The sequence below is a fragment of the Rhipicephalus sanguineus genome, chromosome 9 (genome assembly GCF_013339695.2).
Source record: "Rhipicephalus sanguineus isolate Rsan-2018 chromosome 9, BIME_Rsan_1.4, whole genome shotgun sequence".
Lineage (NCBI taxonomy): Eukaryota > Metazoa > Arthropoda > Arachnida > Ixodida > Ixodidae > Rhipicephalus > Rhipicephalus sanguineus.
This window is the reverse complement of record NC_051184.2, coordinates 29880575-29901424: the sequence shown is the minus strand read 5'-3', so window position 1 is coordinate 29901424 and position 20850 is coordinate 29880575. Positions and strand designations below refer to the sequence as shown.

At 46.0% G+C, this 20850-nt stretch overlaps 1 protein-coding gene across 1 annotated transcript in view; it reads left to right on the top strand.

Annotated features, from left to right (window-relative positions):
• LOC119404881 (cyclin-G-associated kinase) overlaps positions 1 to 20352 on the top strand; it is a 67597-nt gene extending 47245 nt beyond the window's left edge. Inside the window, exons 17-26 of the mRNA XM_037671571.2 lie at positions 1844 to 1923; positions 2639 to 2823; positions 3342 to 3463; positions 5513 to 5767; positions 7803 to 8051; positions 11263 to 11530; positions 12078 to 12398; positions 13315 to 13466; positions 13749 to 13922; positions 15128 to 20352. Coding sequence (XP_037527499.1) covers positions 1844 to 1923; positions 2639 to 2823; positions 3342 to 3463; positions 5513 to 5767; positions 7803 to 8051; positions 11263 to 11530; positions 12078 to 12398; positions 13315 to 13466; positions 13749 to 13922; positions 15128 to 15223 — 1902 coding nt within the window. The 3' untranslated portion in view covers positions 15224 to 20352. The remainder of the gene's footprint in view (positions 1 to 1843; positions 1924 to 2638; positions 2824 to 3341; positions 3464 to 5512; positions 5768 to 7802; positions 8052 to 11262; positions 11531 to 12077; positions 12399 to 13314; positions 13467 to 13748; positions 13923 to 15127) is intronic.
• Positions 20353 to 20850: the final 498 nt, after the last annotated feature.

The window sequence follows — 20850 nt, the reverse complement described above, 5'->3', positions numbered from 1 at the left end:
CAAACAAAGCTCGTGTGTCCGTGCTGTTGGCAGCTAATTTAGACGGATCGAAAAAGCTTCGACCTCTGGTTATCGGGAAAAGCACGGCACCGCGGTGTTTTCGAAATGCGCTGTCGCTTCCAGTTACCTACCGAGCAAACTCAGAAGCGTGGATGACCGGGGAGCTTTTCGGCAGGTGGCTATCGTCGTGGAATGATGATTTGGTAGGCGAAAATCGCAAGGTGTGCCTGCTCGTGGACAATTGTTCATCGCACCACTGCAGTACGACCTTCAGCAACATCGAGCTGCGTTTTTTGCCCCCAAACACTACGTCTGTACTGCAACCACTGGATCAAGGCGTTATACGCGCACTGAAAGCCAGCTATCGAAAGCGCCTGGTGGAGAGGCTGCTGCAGAACCTTCGTGTCGGCAGGGAGCTTAAGATCGACTTGCTCGGAGCTCTTTCTATGTTGTGTAGATCGTGGGCAGATGTCACGAAGGAGACGATCCAGAACTGCTTTAGGCATGCCGGCTTCCGCATGCCTGGTGATGACACCCCAAATTCCGATGACAGCATTGAAGACACCGCAGGTGTTTCCGCCGAAGTTTGGAGCGAGCTGGCAGAGTTCCCGGGAGCTATCGACGGATCGACATTCGACGAGTTCGTCAGTGCGGACGATGATGTCGCCATCATGGGTGAGCTACAAGATGAGGACTACGTTGCAGACGTCGTGCCGACCACGAGCCAAAGCGACAGCAATAAGGAAATTGACGATGGCCCATTGCCTACATCCTCCGAAGTGATTAGTGCACTTGCATTGGTCCGGCGCTATTGCGTGAATGTGGAAGGTTGCGGCCTCAGCTGCTCCGACTCGTTGGACAACGTGGAGGCATGCGTGCTGTCGCAGGCAGCGAAGTCGTTGACACAGAAGAAAATCCAGGACTATTTTGTTCCAAAGTAGGGCACGCAAGTAAGCCACCATATTAATAAAGTACTTTTCTTATTGTTATGTGCCTTTGTGTCAAAATCCTATAGCGGGCCTATATCGAATTATGCCATATATCGAACTAATAAACGTTTTTTGGCGAGTTCGATATACCCGGGTTCGACTGTAGTATCATTCTTTCTCGGCCATCTGCTGAGCATAGCCTAACTTCAGCTCGCACTATTCAGGTACTTGTGGCTAAGGCGTTGTGCTGGCAAGTGTTAGAGAGTAGGCTCAATGCTCGGCCATGGGAGCCGCATTTCAGTGGGGACAAAATGCAACATAACCCATGTGCTTAGACTTGAGTGCAGATAAAAAGCGCTCCAATTGGTCAAGATTAAATGTCCACTATGACATGCCTCATAATCCCTTCTTGATTTTGGCAAGTAAAACTCCGGAATTGAATTTTCAGTTTTCTGATATTGTCAAGCACGAAAGTGCTTGTCATAAGCGGACCGTCAGAGCGATTAGAATGAAATCTTTTGAACTCGAATTGAAAATTTTGGGAGGACGTTTGGGCACGTTGCTACTCCATTAGCACGTTTAAAAAATGCGAACCAGACACAGACAAAAAGGCACATAACACATGCACATACAGGACTTGGGGTTTTGGTTTTTGATGATGTCGTTGTCGTCACCATTGCTGCTGCTAAAAATTCTGATCTGAAAACCCTTAAGTTTCCTTTTTTTTTTGCAATACTCTGCCTGGCTTTAAAGGGCCCACGTGTGCCACTTGATGTTGTTGTCGTGTTGTCACATCATGTTGTTTCTAACCTTGAAGCTCGCAAAATGCTTTTGTAGCTGACGTCAATTACAACCCAAGGAGGGAAATGATGGCTTTCGTGCTTGCCTGAAGACCAGCACCTTTCGTCTTACAGGTGTCACCCATAAAGATCTGCCAGGTTCAACTGTACTCTGGATTCGTGGCGCCCGGCACGTCACAGTTATCGTTTTGCAGGTACGCAGAGATATGGTTTTTTGGCTCACCTAAAATGCTTTTCAGTGGCAGCTGCCCTAACTTTAAAAGAAATGAGCTTTTCGCATTACTTGTATGAAAAAAAGAAAGTTCATATCATCGACCTCTGCCTGCTTCTTGTCTGCATTCCGGAACGCGTGTGCCTTGCATTAGGTTTAAGCTTTCTGTAGTGAAGCAGTGACTGAAATTTCGCTTGATCAAACAGCTTGGAAGCAAGCGCATGCGATACACAAGAGCTTTCAGGCAAAAGGTTTCATTTCAGTTCATTTCAATTTACGTCACTATTACACTCAAACCTCATTATAACAAAGTCACATCTGCCACGAAAATAACTTCGTTATATCCAAAAATTCGTTATAAACGATTATTTGTAACACTGTGTCTATGACAACACTATTCTTCATTTACTTCGTTATAACTGATAATTCGTTATATCAGTGTTCGTTATATCGAGGTTTGAGTGTAGTACAATACAGTTCAACACAACAACTAACATCCTTTATGCTTTCCCTGGCCTAATTTTCTGCTTGATTCATTTGATTATTGCTTTCATTAGCAATTAGGACAAAAGGAAGAGCAAGATGAAGTGCAGCATTTGTTGCCTGCTTCGTTCCCCCGAGTTCGTCTTCCATATTTCAACTTCGAAAGTTGGCCGAGTAGTACACAGATGTTATCCATGTGAATGAATGTGGTGCAGGCATGAGCTTGACGGCATTGAGGAGTTGGACCGGTACCCGGAGGGCTTCCAGCTAACGCTCGAAGTCCAAGTCGGTGGCAGTCCCAGTCCACGGCTAACCAACGGTCTGTGGGCCGACCTCGAGCACCTGGAGACGAGCGCCGCCATCCTGTTCAGCACCGACGAAGAGCTCGAGGCCTGCATTGGTGAGCATGGTTGTTTGACACCTTGCAGGAAATATCCTGTAGCCACTGTCCACCCAAGAATACAGTGCCAAGTACGCTCTGTCATAAAGAGAATTCATATAGCTGTGCTGAGCTCGTTTGCCGAGCTTTGTTTGACTAAATTTTTACGTACATTCAACGTGGCCGTACCAATTGGGATATACTCCCTTTCGTTGCATTTGCCCCTTCTCAATGCACAACTGGGTACAGCCTTCTTTTTTTTTTCTTGTCCATGGTCAGAATCCTACATCCGCTTTTGGCGTTACTCTCTTTTTGGCTGCTGCGTGGAATGTTATTGCTTGGATCCATCTCCCCACTTTTGGGTTGCCACAGGAGGTGCAGACCTTACACTAGTCTACATGGCACCATATAGATCAAACATATCTGTGTCGGTACTTTTTAAGTTTTGAGACTGAGTCTTCCGTATTTCATAGGGAATCTTGTGTGCTATTCGGTAGTCTAGAAACGCAGTGAGCTAATTCAGCCAATCATCGTTGCAGGCCACTTCTCTAGGAACGCTCCTGCTAGGCCACCTCCGCCTGCGACGCCCAGCTTACCAAGCAGGGACACTTCGCCGCAGCACTCTGAAAGCGACATTCCAAGTGCCACCACATCTGCAGAGGCAAGTATTCGTCCATGCTTCGAGGAGTTTTTTTTTTTTCTCACTTTACACTCTTTATAGTCGGTGACTGATTGTTTGGCCGCCAATATTTCGGACGTCTTCGCAGCAGCTCTGCTTACCTTATAGACTAAAAGGGGCACATAAGGGAATTTTGACATCACTCGTATTAATGAGGTACCCTTCCATGATGTCAGAGTCATCAGTTGACGCGAGAAGATGCAAGGTAAGCCAGAAGATGCATAAACAGAAAGTTTAGATGACGTCACCTTGAGTCCGCCGTGGTGGTGTAGCGGTTACAGTGCTCGGCCACTGACCCGATCCCGTCCACGGCAGTCGCATTTCGATGGAGGCGAAATGCTAGAGGCCCGTGTACTGTGCGATGTCAGTGCAAGTTGAAGAACACGAGATGGTCAAAATTTCTGGAGCCCTCCACTATGGTATCCCTCATAATCATATCATGGTTTGGGGTGTAAAAAACCCAGAAATTATTATTATTAACGTCACCTTGAAGTTACCATGCCAACTCCCCGCAACATCATCGAGTTTGATGGCGAAAGTGTTTGTGATTGGGCACAGTTGATGCTTTTGCCCCAAATCCTCATTTGAATTAGTAGCTTCAGTTGAACCTTCTTGCTGAAAGACTTGTTTTTAAGCAGGTAGCAGTCTTGATAACCCTTCCCTTGTGTTAGTAGAAGGATTCTACTGACATTGAAGAACATTGTGGACCAAGAAATACCGTATTTACGTCGTTGTAAGTCAACTCAAGTATAGGTCAACCTAACAAAAAAACAACGAAATAAAGTAAGGAACAAATGCGCGAGCACATTTCATAATGGAAATTGATTTAACGTAGTCACTAGACTGACTACACATGCTCACCTGTCATCGTCAAGCCAGCCCTCTTCCTGAACATTGATGCCCAGGCCTTGCTAGCCTTGCTGTTTCTTGATGCTCTTCTCGGTATTCCTGTTTCTCAATCGAACACACAGGCACCTTGTGCAAAAATTTCACTTGTAACTAGCAGAGACTGATCGCATAGTTCATTTATGTGTGCCCTGGCACCTGGCATAACATGTGAAAATTTGGTCACACTACAGGCACTACCCGTTCAGAAACTCCAAACTTGCATCCTGCTGCGCAGTTGGTTTCTTCCACATGGAGAATGACATTGGCAGCCCTCTTGAATGCTGCTGTGAATGAGTGCCAAAAGTTTTTTTGCCGGCAGCACTCGTGACTATGAAGCATGATGATCAAGCTCAACAGTGGCACTTGGTCCAGGCTCCTGTGAATCTATGCATAGCTGCTTGACCAACGCTTGCTTCTGCACGGTAGATAACAGAAGTTTGGCCGGCGGCTCCTTGAAGCGCCGGCCCCCTGAAGCGTATGCAGCGTGTTTGGGGACATTTGAAGGCTAGAAAGTGGAGGGCGTTGCGAGAAGGGGAGGGAGGGCCGGGGGCAGATAGTAATTGCCGCCCCCTTGCTGAATGCGTCTAGAACATCCATTTTTGTTGTACTGCACAAAGTTCTAATTCCAGGTTATTACGATATGCCGATTTACTTTGCAACTCACAGTCTAGGAAAAATCTTGCTCCCCAAAAGGCAGATAAAATAGTTTGTATTTTGAAAACTACACATTATACTAGAAAAAGAATTGCACGTGACATCGGCGCACAAATATACATAAACTCAGCAAGTTTAATTAATATTGACCAAGAAATAAAAAAAAAATTAAGAGCAATGTTCTCCCTTAACTTAAAAAGCTGCATGCACTAACGGAGCAGAAATTTGCACATACAGTGGAATGAACATCCCGTAAAGGGGTATTCACACGGAGGAGAAATCCTTGGTGGTAAAGCGGGGATTGCAGATCTTGTGATCATGACGTCATGGATTAGCGAGTGGGCGCAGCCCCTCCATACCCACCCGCTAATCCACAACAGTTGCAAAGTGCACCTTCGGTCAGGGCACAAAACAGTTTGGAGAACTTGGGTTTGTGGTCAAATGCAAAGATGTGTCTTCAAATTTCACTACCCCCCCCCCCCCCTCCAGACCCTGCTGGGCCCGATGCGCAAGCTTTCAGCATCGGACAGTGGGAACGCAGCGGCGGCGAACAGCAGTTCGCCGGCGCCTCCGCCACGGTCCAAGGCCAAGGAGGTGGACCTGCTCAACCTGGGGAGCTTCTCTGTCGACGAAGGTAGCGGCAGAGAGGCTCAGGCGTCCTCGGACCGCATGGTGGATGACCTCCTGGGCACTTCTTTGTCCAGCCAGCAGACGTCCAACTTTGACCTCCTTGTCAATCACAGGGTCAGTGCTGGATTATTTTGATGAAGGTGGTACGTGAGGTTTGCAGGGCATTTTGCCTGTGTGCAGGGTGGTCTTCATTTACAGCAACTGATGGTTACAGCTGAACTTGTTTATTTTATTATTATTTTTAATATACTGCAGGCCTTTTACAGCCCATGCAGGAGTAAGTACATGAATACATGAAATACCGTAATTACTCGAATCTAGGCCGACCCTGATTCTAAGCCGACCCCCTAAAGTCCGAAGCCCGAAAAAAAAAAAAACTTACCTCGAATGTAGGCCGGGTAAAATTCACAAAGAGAAAACATTTATTGAAAATATGAAGATGAAACGCAGCAGTTGGTTCATCATCAAGATGCCGCGCTCATTCCGAGTCGTCGTCGCTGATCCTCTTTGTCGCTGTCCTCAAACAGTGCGCAATCCTCGGTGCCATCAAGTGCATTTGATATGCCGCACTTCTTGAAAGAGAGCACGATCAAAGTTCCTGGGATGTCGTCCCACGCTGCAGCCACCCAGCCATCCTCGTTGCGGCGCATGCGAAGAGCTTCTCCCGTTGGCCCCTCCAGCGACGAACATTCTTTTCGTCCACTCCAAAGTCCCGCCCGGCTTGAACGTTGGAGGACGACTCCGCGGCTAGCACAACTTTCCTTTTATACGCTGCACTATAATGACTACGCTCGTTTGGCGCCATTGAGCTACGCCACACACATCCCACTCGAAGCGAGACTCGAACTGACGAACGGCTCGCCTTAACACTCGCCACAAAGATAAAAATGGCGGCCTCGCGTGTGTACTTAAGCCAGGTGTTGGCTCGGCTACTAACGGCTACAATACTGTCTAGGTGGCGCTAGTTTGCGACACCTTTTCTCGATGAAAAATGGCGCGTTTTTCAAAATCCTCGAATCTAAGCCGAGCCCCCACTTTGGCACATCGTTTTTTCGAAAAAACCATCGGCTTAGATTCGAATAAATACGGTACATACATTGCCGAAAATTCATGGTGAAAATTCGATACACTAATTGAGGTTCATGAACGAGTCAGTCATATTTTAACACACAATATCGTTGGATAAGTTATTCCAGTGAGAGATAGCTGACGGAAAAAGGGAGTGTTTATGAGTGTTAACATGACTTAAAGGTTGACGGATTGCTTTAGAATGAGTTAGTCTCAATGAGTGCTTAGGCGGGTCTTGCAGGTAATGAGAATGTGATATGTGGAAGTGATCATGATATAATTGGTAAAGGAATTTTAATTTTGAGATTATTCTACGCTGGCTAAAGGGGTTTTAGGTTTGCCCTTACGAGCAAGCCTGTAGTACTAGTGTAATATACGCAAAAGTACATTTGTTGCATTGAACGTCTTTTACAACCATACATGCTCATGTCTGCAAAAAAAAAAAAAACCTAAATTTTGCGTTTCGTTTGTGCTGTATGCATTACTGCACTATATATCTGTTTGTGTTATTGACGTTTGCCCTTATTATAATTTGTCTTTCTCGTTATGTTTGTTATATACATTTAGTTTTTTTAAAAACCCTTTGCGGTGCGTTGTTGGGCACCTCCCAACTACGCAACACGGACGCAGCGGTTTGCTGTCAGGCACCACACGCTGCCCAAATATCGCTGGAAGACTTAGGCACAATGTCAACTGTAAATAAACATTTGAGAAGTTTTTCTTGCATAGCTATTTTTTTTTTTTGCGGTGCTCAAAACTGGCGAAATATTTTTGGACCAGACAAGCGGAAAGTAAGTAAAAGTTTCGGACCGCAACGGTTTAAGTAACATAAGTTCTTTACATATTTGGAAGCTTATGTTTGTGTTTTTGCATAGGCTCGGCAGATGGGAGTTGGCGGACTACTTAGCTACTTTGACCGGTACAATCTGGGACAGTTAATAAAATGCATCTATGTTTGAGACTAAGCATTACTGTCGTCATTGTTACTGAATACATGGTATCTTGATATTGGTCATCATCGCTGACACTGCGTCATAATTAACTTGGTCACGGATCGGGTCTTTTTGCTCTTGCCTGACAGTCAGCGCAACCACCGTTGATCGGCGACCTCTCGTCGCCTGGCACCCCGGCCTTCGACCCGTTTGCCACCAGTGCCACAGCGGGGGCAGCACCTGCATCGGGTGTGCCCACAGTCAACCTGTTGGATGCCAAATCTCCGACAGCCACCAAAGGCGGGGCCGACCTCTTCGACCCGTTTGGCACGGCCACCCCGGCTTCTGCTGCTCCCGGCTGGGCCAGCACCAGCGTCAGTGCAGGGAACACACCACAGGTGGGACGCTGTCACAGAGCCGCTAAAGTCACTAGGAAAAGTCGACCCATTACAGTCGAGTAATGCACTACAGTCGAATCCCGCTATAATGAACTCCGCTACAGCGAAATTTCCGCCACAAGGAATAATTTTTGATTCTCCGTCAGTCGACCACAGAAAAAAACGCAAAAAATGTCTTGTCACAGCGAATATTTTTTCTGGGTGCTTCTGCTTCAACAAAGTTTTCGCGAGTGCTACCACATAAGGAAAAGGAGCTTGCCTAGGATTGCCGCGAAATTCCACTAGCAACTCAATGATTTCTCGTTGGCTCGTGACTTCCAGAGCCGCGTGGTCGCATCGCAAAACCCATGTCTTCATCGGAGACACGCTTTCTACCACCACACGCACATTCCGGTAAATTTTTCGCCATAGAGATGCTCGGCGACGGATCATCATCCACCATGATGCTGCGGGCGGGTTTGATGCGTGTGCGGGTCGCGGTAGAATCATTTTTCAAGAACTCCCGCCATGTTTTTGATGTAGTGCTCAAAACAAAACTATGCTCGTCGTCACCAGCCCTGCGATTGTAAATAACAACCACGGCATTATGAGGGCACACGCGCGGCCAGTGCACACCTAGTCCAAGTGTAACTACATCCTGCCACAACTGCTGCAAACACAAATGTGGTCGTGTTGATGCGATCGTGGGCGACCATGAAAGTACGCGCGCATCCAATGCGCACGGTCACAGATAGCAACCACGCAGTTCTGAAGGCACGCGTGTGGCCAGCGCGCACAGATTCAAAACGGCACTATCGTTTGCACGAAGCGTTACGGCTTTCCTGTCGTTCGCTTATGACTGTGGTAGCGCGGAGCTTTGGCATTTCAGTAGGCCTCTAGCGAAGCTTTTGCACGCTCGTTCGCCACGCTGCGAGCTCAGCACGCTCCGAGGGTAGTCTGAATATCGTATTTTCTCGTGTATAACCTGCCCCTGCATGTAATCGGCAACTCCTACTACAAACTGCGAGAGAAAGGAAAAAAAATGCCCACGTATAGACGCGAGGCCACCTTCCTTGCATTACCGTGAAGGCGTGCCGTGAAGCTGACTTGCGCACCGAAATTCGCATGAAACTCCTACCCCGAGTTTAGCTCCAAGTTTTCTGTATATTTTGTGCGTGTTATTCGTGAGGAATTACATTCACTCGGTGTGCAGCCAAGTACGTCTGAGTTAGCGAGAGTCCAATGCAAAAGATAATGCATGCCCTTGCTGGGACCAAAGGACCAGTCATAATCATAAGATCTTCCCAACTTTTGTGGTATACGTATGAAACTTCGCTGTAAAGAAATTCCGTGACAACAAACTTTTTCGCGCTTCCCGTCAATTTTGTTGTAATGGGATTTGACTGTACATATATTAAGCAAACTTTTTTAAGTTTCAGCATCATATGCAAAAAACACGGCGCCCACAAGCGCAAGGGAGTGCGGCTGTCGCATGTGAACCAGTCGCATGCGTATTTGTATGCACTATTTTTCCATGCAGTCGAACTGCTTTATAAGAGACGCACTCCAGGGAGCAGTTCTTGTCCCTTATATGTGGTGTCTCTTACACTGAAACATCAGTATAAAAGTTGCATTTGACACGAAATAACTTCGCTATATCCGAAAATTCGTTATAAGCATACATTCAAACCACTCTAGCCATTACCAAGGCTTTTCTTCATTTGCTTCGTTATAACCAATAATTCGTTATATCCAGGTCTGAGTGCTTAAGCAGCAGGTACCAGCTTCTCAGTCTCTAATTAACCCCTGTTTCGATGTAGGCACACTGGTGTCTCTTATACCCAGTTGTCGGTTACATCAGTGCCTTCTGTAATTGATGCCCTCTCTATTGTGGGCTTGTCAGAGATCAGCCGTTTCTGATGCGGCAGTCTGATCTTTTATCAAGGTCACTTGTCAGTTCCATTGGCCACATTTCATTGTTGCCTGGATATAAACAGATGACCGTCGTCATTGCCTGTAGCAACTGAAGTGTTGCACTAAAAGCACGGGGACGACAGTCCAATTCCTGGCATGAAGGAAGGAAACAGTTAGGAAGGAGCGTTGCACAATGCGATAGAAAGAAAAGTAGTGCGTCAGGCATGTGCACACCGAGCTTCACTTGCCCCCGTATTTTCCCAATAAGGCAAGGAAGGGCTCCTGAATTTTCTTATACTTGCGCAAACTGCATAGACATGCAGTTGGAAACCTTGTATTCTGAAGCCCCATCAGCAACACAGATACACTCAAACCTCGATATAACGAATTATCGGTTATAATGAAGTGAATGAAGAATAGTCTTGTCATAGATACAGTGTTATGAATGCATGTTTATAACGAATTTTTGGATAAAACGAAGTTATTTTCGTGTCAGATGTGACTTTGTTAAATTTCAGCAAAGATTCCAACATCGCTGCCTGGGGAGACGTAATATTTTATGTAGGGACAACAAACTTAAAATGAATAATATGCGTAGTATTCACATTAGCAACGAAAACCTGCTTCGGGTATAAAGGAAACAACCCGGCACCGCTCTCATGCACAGATGAATGGCAGGTGCACCGCAGTTCTAAGAGCAGAGCTTGTACTTAATCTTAGGTTGTAAACGACTACAGACACCATTTGGATTCTAGTACCTGCTTATTAACATTAGAGCTGTTCTAGGACTGGGCCCGACGACAGATGAGTGTTCGCATGTCATGCTATGGTTCCCAGATATGCCCATAGATGGCATAACAGCCTCGGTCACAGACAAAGTGGTAGCTGCACGGTGATCACAAAAATTGGGTGGCCTTTCAGCTTCATCTTTAAGAGTTGAACGCAATAGCGATATCCGCACGCACACACGTGCACACACTATCGCCTTCCCAATCGCTAGCCTGCCTTCGCTTCTCGGTGGAGACCTAAACTGTGCCGCAAGAAAAGCCAAAGTGCAAATGCCCTCCATCTCCTACAATTATTTGGATCTGCCTCGAATTTTCGCTCGCAGCCAATGTTGCTTTTTTGCTCACATCCAAAGACGCCTCTGCCAACGGCACCGACACCGGAACTTCTGCGAAACAAGCTCTTCAACATGATAGCTTAAAGAAACTCACTAGGGAAACACAGGAAAACCACAGCTCCGCTGTTTCTGCAGATTTCCCATTGGGTGGAACTGGGCTAATTTTCTTTTTCTCTGGCCCTCCCCTGTATACAGCACAAGCAGGGTGGCATCCCAAACAGCGTGTCAGCCTTCAACATGGCTGCCGCTTCGACAGCGACAACTCAGAGTGGCGGAGGAGCCGCCAAACTCGACACCATGCCGGGGACGTGGGACACCCTGTTCCCAGGCAGCACGTGGGTGCCGCTCGTCCCCTCGACGGGCGGCAGCGGAGTGGGGATGCCAGCATCTGGGCTGACGCGGAACGCTTCCACGCCAAATCTCGAGGCGCTCGGGCGCAAGGCCGACCCGTTTGCAGACCTAGGTTCGTTTTATGCACCTCATTTATTTTGATTCATGCCCTCAAGGCGCGAGGGCAGTTCAAAAAAGGAGTAGTAACGATTAATATGTGCGAAATTGCTCGTATACAGTATGACTAATGAGTCTTAGAGATGTGAGATGTCTTTAATAAAAGCAGTTGATCTGGTGAGGTGCTCTTATTCTTCAGATGTCGGTTGTATAGAAGAATAGGACGAAGCTTCAGTATTGCATAGCTTGATGCCAATGTTAATACGAGGGTCAAGACGTATAACCAATTTACCATGGAAATATCTAGTCAGAGGTTACAATTATATCCCGACCAACTGCATTTCTTTTGGTATTAAAAAGTTTAGTTTTTAGCACTTACTCTCAGTTACGACTAATTACCTTCAGTTATCTTGATAGCCAACGCTAACCAAAACTGTGCTGGTAATTACGCAACTATAAATACGGTATGCAACACACAGCCAGTCGGCTTCACGTAACGTCAGTTTTTTTTTTTTTCATTTCGCACCACCTAGTGCTAAAGTATGGTCATTTGTTGCCTACAGGAAACCTGACCGGTGGCTCCACCGGTGCCGGTGCAGCTTCCAAGACGGGAACAGCAACTGCGACAGGCTTCCCGGCTTGGTCACAACCAAAGCCGGCCACAGCCACGAGCAGCCCGCAGCCGACTGGAAGCGGCACGCAGGTCGGTGGTGCTGGCACCAATGGTGCAAAGTGGAGACCCGGCAGCGCCGTTCCCCCGGCTGCTCCGACAGCCGCAGCGGCAGGGGCTGCGAAGCCAAACTACAGCGCCGCAGCCGCACCGGGTGGCGCAAGCGTGTTCGTGGAAAAGACTGCGGCTTCGGCTGGGGCACCTTACAGCAACGGTTAGAGTTTTGTGAATCGAGAATCCTGGCTGTGCTTCGAATGCCTTCGCACGCCGATGACGATAAGCGTAGCTGATTATGCTCACGCACAGCGTACAATGTTATTGAGACTGGTGCCACAGCATTGTACATGCCTTAAAGAAAAAGTGTGTGAGACATCAGTTTCTGAGCATTCACGGTGGCGCGTGTGCAGTTAGTTTGTCTTAGGCAATTTGTTAAATAGACCAGGCACGTAGCCAGGATTTTTTTCTGGGGGGGGGGGGGGGGCAAGGCCTAATTGTTCGAAAGACAGTCTTTCCATGGCAAAAACAAAAAAAAAATGTTGCCTGGGAATATAGAACGCTGGAAAAATTTGGGGGGGGGGGTTGGGCCCTTGCCTACGTGCCTGAAATAGACCATTCTAAATTGAAATACCATCCGTCCTGATGCAGTACCTAAACGACCGTTTTGCTCTGCTGAACTTAAGCGCGGGGGCATGGCGCTTAAAAAAGTTTTTTTTATTTCTTCATCGAATTTGATGAAACTGGCTCAGATTATGTTATTTGTGTGCCGATTTTAAATATGAAATTATTTTTCTAGTACGGATGTGTAGCTTTTAAAATACAAAATATTTTATGAGCCCTTTGGGAAGCAAGATTTTTTCCTAAACTGAGAAAGTTACAATGTGAATTAGCATATCACAATAATCTGGAATCAGAACCGTGTGCACTGCAAGAAAAATGGATGTTCTGAACCCATTAGAACAAAATTTATGGTATGTTGAACATTCACGAGTGAAATCTCGGCTTGAAATTTACTCACTCGAAATTCGTCGACAATCATTGTCAACATTTCTTGCACGAACTTTTTCGTTGTAGAAGTGTGTTAATTTTTATTGTTATCTTTTTCTTTTTTTCTGCATTGTCCACGTACACAGGCCAGAAGGCGAAGCTAACGGAGGACACCTTTGAGGACCTCCTGGGCACGCAGGGCTTCTCGGGTTTTGGCAAGAAGGACACTGGTCCCAAGACGATTGCCGAGCTTCGCCGGGCAGAGATGGCCAAGGAGATGGACCCAATCAAGCTCATGGTAAGGGGGCCAGGCCTCCGCTCACACATACAGTAGGCTCTTTGTAAACTGCAGGATTTCGTTTGAATTGTCGGATGTTTTCATAAACGTGACTCTGGGCAACACACCATCTTGTGTTGTAAGGAAACATTTACATACACAGCTGCCAACCAGAAGAGCAGAGTGGGTCAGGGAACAGACGCTGGTTAAAAACAGCTTAGTAGAAGTCGAGAACGACGACGTAACGTCCACCCATAAGGGACACGTAACAGTTGATCATCCATCTCTGTCTCGATGTCGCAGATAATGGACTGGACAACGAAGAAAGAGCGCAACATTCGGGCGCTGTTGTGCTCACTGCACACGGTCATCTGGGAGGGCTGCCGCTGGACCGAGGTGGGCATGCACCAGCTCGTGTCGCCGGCCGACGTCAAACGTTTCTACCGCAAGGCCTGCCTTGCCGTACATCCCGACAAGGTGTGTGTGGCAGAGAGTGATGGTGCATGCCATAGGTCAGCAAAAAATTTGGAGCTCGCTCAGACTTGCTCAAGAAACATATTTTGTGCTTAGGGCTCCCTCGGACGCAGACTCACCAAAGTTTTCCTCAACCGGAATCACTTAGACTCAGACTCACTAAAATTTGTCTCAACCGAACTCACTCGGACTCGCACTCACGGCTCCTGTCTGAGTCTGTGTGAGTCTGAGTCAGTTGACTCGTGAGCGAGTTTGTTGACCTATGGTGCACGCTAACGTTTTTTGGACATGACCCCTTCCCCTGCTGGAATAGCTTTTCGTGTGCGAGAGCATATCCTGATGTAACCCCTACCCAGCAACTCTTGAACAATAAATGGTGGTATCCTGGCCTGCCATATTAAGTTGACTACTACTACTACTACTACTACTACTACTACTACTACTACTACTACTACTACTACTACTACTACTGACTAATGTTAGCTGGTGATAGCTAAATGATGGCCAGTGTTGGCTAGTGCTAGCTACTGCTGGATAATTGTCTACATGTGGTTATATATGTTTTGCTAACGTTGGATAGTCTGATTATTTCTGGCAAATACCAGTTACTGGAGCGATATGTTGACTAAACAACTAGCATTTGCTAATGTAAGTTATGTACACTTAAGATGGCGGCATTTTCTTTGAATCTAGATTAATTTATATTCTTGCATATACATCGACAGTAGCATGAGATGGGTATGCCTGATTTCAGCATCCTGTATTTATTTATCTATTTATTATATCTGGAAAGTTAACTAGAAGGAAAGATTTGAACGCTGGCTGCATTTATGAATGCAGGCCAACATGCATAGTTACTACCTGTCATCAGCTATGTCACATGCGTTTTTCTTTGTGCATTCTCAAGCACTTCTCATAGGTTTCCCAAAAGCGTTTCCATACCTGCTGGGATAGCTTAGTGCAAAGGTGCCACGCTGCCAAGCTCAAGGATGTTGATTTGATTCTCGCACATGGCGGGCTCACTTAGATGAGAGCAATATGCCAGAATACTTGTGTAATTAGATTTATGTGCACCTTAAAGAACTCCAGTTGGTCCAAATTAACATGGAATCACCTTGTTCTGCTTGCCACTTCAACGTCTCATGGTTTTCACATCGTAAAGGCCCATCATTTAATTTTAATGTTTGATTTTCTTTCTTCCTGACCAGCTTGTGGGCACCGAGCACGAAGAATTGGCCAAGCTCATCTTCATGGAGCTCAACGATGCCTGGAGTGAATTCGAAAAGCAGCAGGGACTTGCCTAGTCAGGAGAAAGGGCTGGACTTTTCACCTCTCACCTCTGCTCCCCTCGCACAACCTCGGTGCTGCGTTGTTGTAGCGAAAAGGAGTGTGCGGAGACGGAAGACGACGAAAAGGCACGCAGGGTGCACGGCAGGGCCCGCACGACACGAATGCCAAAACGCGATCATCGGCAACGAGAGCAGTGGCGTCCACGTGCCGGTGCCGCCAGGCGCACGTGTTTCCGATGCTATCGCGGACATTTATTTTACGTCCCTTTTTTTTTTGTCTCGGTGCTTGTCATTGTTTTTACAACCATTGCCGAAGAAACAGTTCTTGTCACAAGTCGACATACACCAAATTGTTACGTATTGTTGACATTTACACGTACACGTGTTGAGTTTGTTCTCAAAGAGGATTTTGGAAGCCCTGTCCAAGCAGATACGGTGTAATCGTCAGACGTCTATGGTCGGTCGGAATCGGTCCGTTGCCTCCGTGTGCTAGTCGTCAGGCTCGTCTCGACTTGGCTTTCGGCAGCAGGAAACTTGCAAAGGCTCGGTTTTGGGCCACGTTTGGAGTGTAACACTCCCATTTTTTTTTTCTCCTTTTATTTAAAACTGAAATTGGTGAGGCACGGCGCGTCCTTTGTGGCACATTTGCGGGACAGATGCTGTCGCTGCTTCTTTGGAGTCGAATCATCGGAACCTGCTGTGTGTTGCCCACATATTCAGAGAGCGGTGGTGTATAAGAACTGAGCAGTATTTAAATAACTTGGAAGTCACTTTAGTTTTTAGCACGATCAAATGTCTACACCGCTGAGAAGCATCGGCAAATGCTCCATGGTCAGAAACAGTTCTCGCCGTTGGAAATGGTGAAACATGAAGCTTTGTGCAAACGGTGACTTGTTGCGAGACAGTGAGCACTCAATCCAGTTATGCTTAACTATTTTTTTTTAATTTTCTGTTCATTTTGTACAGTCTCTGCCTTCCAGCTTTGGCGAATCTCTGATAAGAATACTTTTAACAAGAGTGAAGTATTAGTGCAAAAGAGCTCACAATACAACAGTGTTTCTTTTTGTTTCAACATACCGACTTGACAGAGTGGGCTTGCATGGATTGCAGTACTGTTCCTGTGCTAGGCACAGTGTTCTAGACGTGTGCTCAACTGTTATTACTTTTTTTTTTCAACCCTTTTGTACATAATGTTATTTTTGCTGCCGCCTTTCTGTACTGCGGTGTCCTTTGGTGTTCCAATTTTGAGTCAGTCATTGCAGACTCCTGCTGTAAACTAAGTTGTCTTTATTATTATTATTATTTCTACATCCTTGGGGGTGCATATTTGTTGCTGTAGCTAGCTTTCAACTCGACAGTCTACCACGGTAGGAGGTTTGAGTTTGGCATTACGCACTGAAAGCCACGTCGCTGCGTTATCATTCCAGCACTTTATATTTGCATATCATTGTCATAGCAAGATTTGTTTTGGTTTTATAGGGATCAAAGAAGACTTGTACATTCTTTTATAGCTTCGTTTGGCACGCTTTCAAAGAGGCCTCGTTAAAACGTGGCACTTGCAAACGACAATTGAAGCGAGTGTCGCAGTTGTATTCCCTCCATGGGGCTGTGTTCTTTTGGTTCCAAACTTTTCGGGATGTTCTTATTCATAGGTGCTCTATATGCTGCCCTTCTTTTATGTTGGCTCGTTTATTTGGTTGGCTAGTTAACCATCTCCTTGCTGTTTACTAACTAGTACCTCTGTAGCAGACAGGCGTGGCACTAGCAACTTTTCTCCAAGCCCGACGACACACTCTGTGAAAGCTGCACAGTGGATTTTTAGGTTTTCGCTTTAAAGCTAACCACTACACGTGTTTTCTGTTAGGTGAAGCTTTTATGGTTACACACGTTAATCAAAGTACTTCTGTTGTTTTGTGAAAAGTCGTTTCCTGCGCTTCTATCTTCATTGGAGAGAATTCATCGGCGGGGATTTTGTTTGTGGTGTACGAAATGCTGTCTACGTCATGTGCCATGTTTAGCGTAGTCTGGTCACTCCAGTACTTCTTATGGGTGGTATGCACATTTCTGTGAGCACACCAGTACACTTTAACGCGTTTTGTGCCCGGAGGATCAAAAACTTGTGCTGTCAACGTGAAACGCAGATCTGGCTTTGTTGTTGTGACGGGCAAATGCGCCATGCCTGAGATGTATTTTGCAGGTTGTGGGTAATGCAGCAACCTTGATACAGTCAAACCTCATAAAAACAAAATTACATCTGAGACAAAAAATAGTTTCGTTATGATTGAAAATTTGTTATGAACGTACATTTGCAACACTGGCCTGATCGCATGACTGTTCTTCACTTACTTTGTTATACAATTCGTTATAACAGATGATTCTCTGTTTCCGCATTTGTTAAAATGGAAGTTTGGCTGTACTTGGAATCAAAAGTTCAAAACTTTTTTAAGGAGGCTTTGTACACTTTGGTTCTGCTGTTGAAAGCAAGAGCAGCGCGTTTACCATGACACCATTTTGTCATTTTAGTTGTGATTTTATTGTTTCTTCTGTCTTTCTGTCTATTTTCTTTTACTGCACTGTATTCTACTACCACTGCTCTTCAAGTGTTGCGTAGTGATCCACTTGTTACAGGTGGGTAACATCTTTCACACCATGTACGTGCATGCCATTCACGTTGAAGCCGGGAAAAACAAGGGATGCCCCGGGGTTGTGCGAGGGGGACGCGGGATTGCTTCACCAGTGCTGCTTTGTCGGCACGAGTGCATGCTGCTCTTGGCAAGCAGGTTGCCACTCAAGCGCTGCTTAGCAGGAAATGTCACACGACACAGGCACATTTAGGCTACAAGACTGGATCTAGAATACACTGTGTCCCTCGTCCCTTTAGAGGCGGCGTGCAGGCATCTCTCTAGGGGCTGGCGTGTGTACGAGGTTCGTCTACTTGGAAGGGGTGCAGGCGAGGCACGTTTATAAAAGGACACACAAATGCTGCAACAGTCGTAAATGTGGTCGTGCGCGGACGTTGGTCCGTGTGGCAGTTTTTAAGTTTTTTCGGAGCAGTCGATGCTTGATCCGAAGCTGTTGCCAAGGCTTATAGTGAAGGTCCTCTGAAATTCATGATGTTAGGATGACATCACAGTATCGGTTCATCCTCCCATCATTCAGGCTGGTGTATTGTTAGGGAAAGCTGCCCATTAGTGTTTGGTGCAACGTAACTTTAGAGAAAGTTTCTGATTTATCATGTAAAAGAAGTAACATTGGATTCTAGTGTAGCTGTCGTCACTGAAGAATTGTCTTGCAGACCTTAGGGCCAGTTTTGGGTCGCTGTAAGCAGTTGGTTGGTGAAGAGGAGCTGTTATTGCAGGTGGGCCCCTCAGTGTGGTCTGGCAGCTGGTTTGGTCACAGAAATTGGTCTGGCAGCTTTCCTTAAACCTGGTTATGTTAGTTCAGTACAGTGATGTTAGTTGCAAGGCAGGCTGGTAGATTACACTGCATTGTCGAGGCCTTTGTTGAAGAGGTGGAAGTGGTGTTACTTGAAAATCAAATTTGTGCTTTGTCATTTGCGCCATGATTGTCTCTGTTGGTGTGTCGGACGCAAAAGCAAGTGCGTATCTGGTATACCGTATAGCCGCACTTTGAACGGTCATTTTTCCGAAGGACATGGGGTAGCCATCTACACTTTTTGCTTGTCGGTCTCTAGAGGGACGCCTTCTCGAAGCATTTCCCTCGGTGATGTACAGTGCCGCACCTCTCGTCTCTCCCGTCGTAACCTGGTTAGTTCCCAGAGCCTTTTAAGGAAGAAAAAAATATTTCTTTGATGAGTTCGTGAGTAATAAGTGACCGTTGCCACGTCTGAGGCGGGGCGTGGTGAGTGTAATATATGGTGGCAGAGTCGGTGACAAAACTTCTTGTTTTTTTGTCTGTGATAGATTTGATGAGGGCTTGTCTGTTGCAACGTCATCAAGCTTCCTACAAGTGCGCCTGTACGCGTCGATGCTGTGCCTACAAATGATACTGAGGGCTTTCTTTGTCTTGACTTTGTGTCCTCATGACCAACCTCCCCCGATTCGACGTGATTGGCCCAATTCAAAGTTTTCCTAAAAAGGATTTTCTATTTGGTCCTTGGATAACATTTGCAGTTAGGAGTAAATTGCGTAAAAGATACTGAGACAATTCTGATAGTTTAACCTTCTTTTTTTTTTTGCCAAGAGGCTCATAACTGCAATTCTTTTATCGATTAGCCTAGTGTTCAGATATGCGTGACTGCTTTTCGGCATAGACTGGTAGAAAAACTATTTTGCGAGTGGGAGCGAGTTAAAAAATGTAAATACTAGTTGTTTTCCTGTAAACTTAATATTTCGGAAGCACTGGGCTTGGTATTTTTGTGAGTGAGCTAGATGTATGTACTAAGTGTACTACCTTGCATATCAAATGCGACATGCCTGTGACATTTCATTATATTTTTGATTCAGTGTAATAGATTGACAAGTTAAGCAAAAGTTTTCATTACAGGTCAAACTTTGGGTGTGTCTAATTGGCGTAAGAGTACGGGTGACAGATAAGATAACGAGGGCATGAAAATTTGACATCCGTAAATACCAAGGATGTAAAACTGAAATATTTCTGAAGTTCCGTCAAAACGGCGCAAGATGGGAGGGAACTTTTACTATCACGCCAATTTGATACTCTCGCGAAGTGCTGCAGTGAAATATCATAAGCGGTTGCCTTGTTTTACTTGAAGAGTAGATCTTTATGAAAAGTGAAAAACTAGTTTTATAAATTTATCACGGAGGTGGCTACTCGGAGGACGCAAAGCAAAGTTGGGCGTAGTACTTGTCCACCTGCTGTGCGCATCTCTTCTTTTTTTCTTTTTCATTCCTGTCAGTACTTGTTGGAAGCTCGATGGCCCCTAGGATTTCATTCCACAAGATGCTGTCAGACGTGGGAGAGTTGCTGTAATCAGCCCTTACGCACTTCTAGCTCTCTGTGTTTGCTTTATTCTTGCCAGGTTATTTTTCGATGTCCAGTTTCCATGTTATGCCTGCAGAACTGTGTTTTCCGACCGAAGGTGTGTCTGTTTGTTGATGTACATATTATAAATATATACATAAATTCATGCTGTTGAGAAATCAATGAAACAATGCAAAATATCTTGTTGCGCAAGTTTTTATTTCCACCTCGCAGGGCTACTGGAAGTGTCAGTCTTCAGACAGCTCTGCCAGTGGGCTGATTCACAGCCAGTGTCAAGTTTAGAGACCACGAGACATAAGAAAAAGCTGAATATTCCTGCTGCTTGGGCAGGTAGATTTAAATTTAGGTTGCGGGCCTGTTCTCAAACGTGCCAACAACATGTACTGCGCAGTTCGACCGAATACAGTCACACATTGCTGCGGAAATCAGACCTTGCGGTATCTGAACTTTTGACACTGACTGTGCATTCACTTTTGAGGGAGATCTACTGACAGTGCAATACTAGACGGGAACACTGAACCCAGCTTGAAACTGTTTCGACTACCAGAATTCTTTGCTGAGACCTGTTACATTGCGACCGCTATGCTCATTGCACAGCCAAGCAAGATGGAAGTTCAGAGGAAGATGCAGGCTTGGACGAGAAATTGCTGATCAAGACATGCTGCTGAAGCCAACGT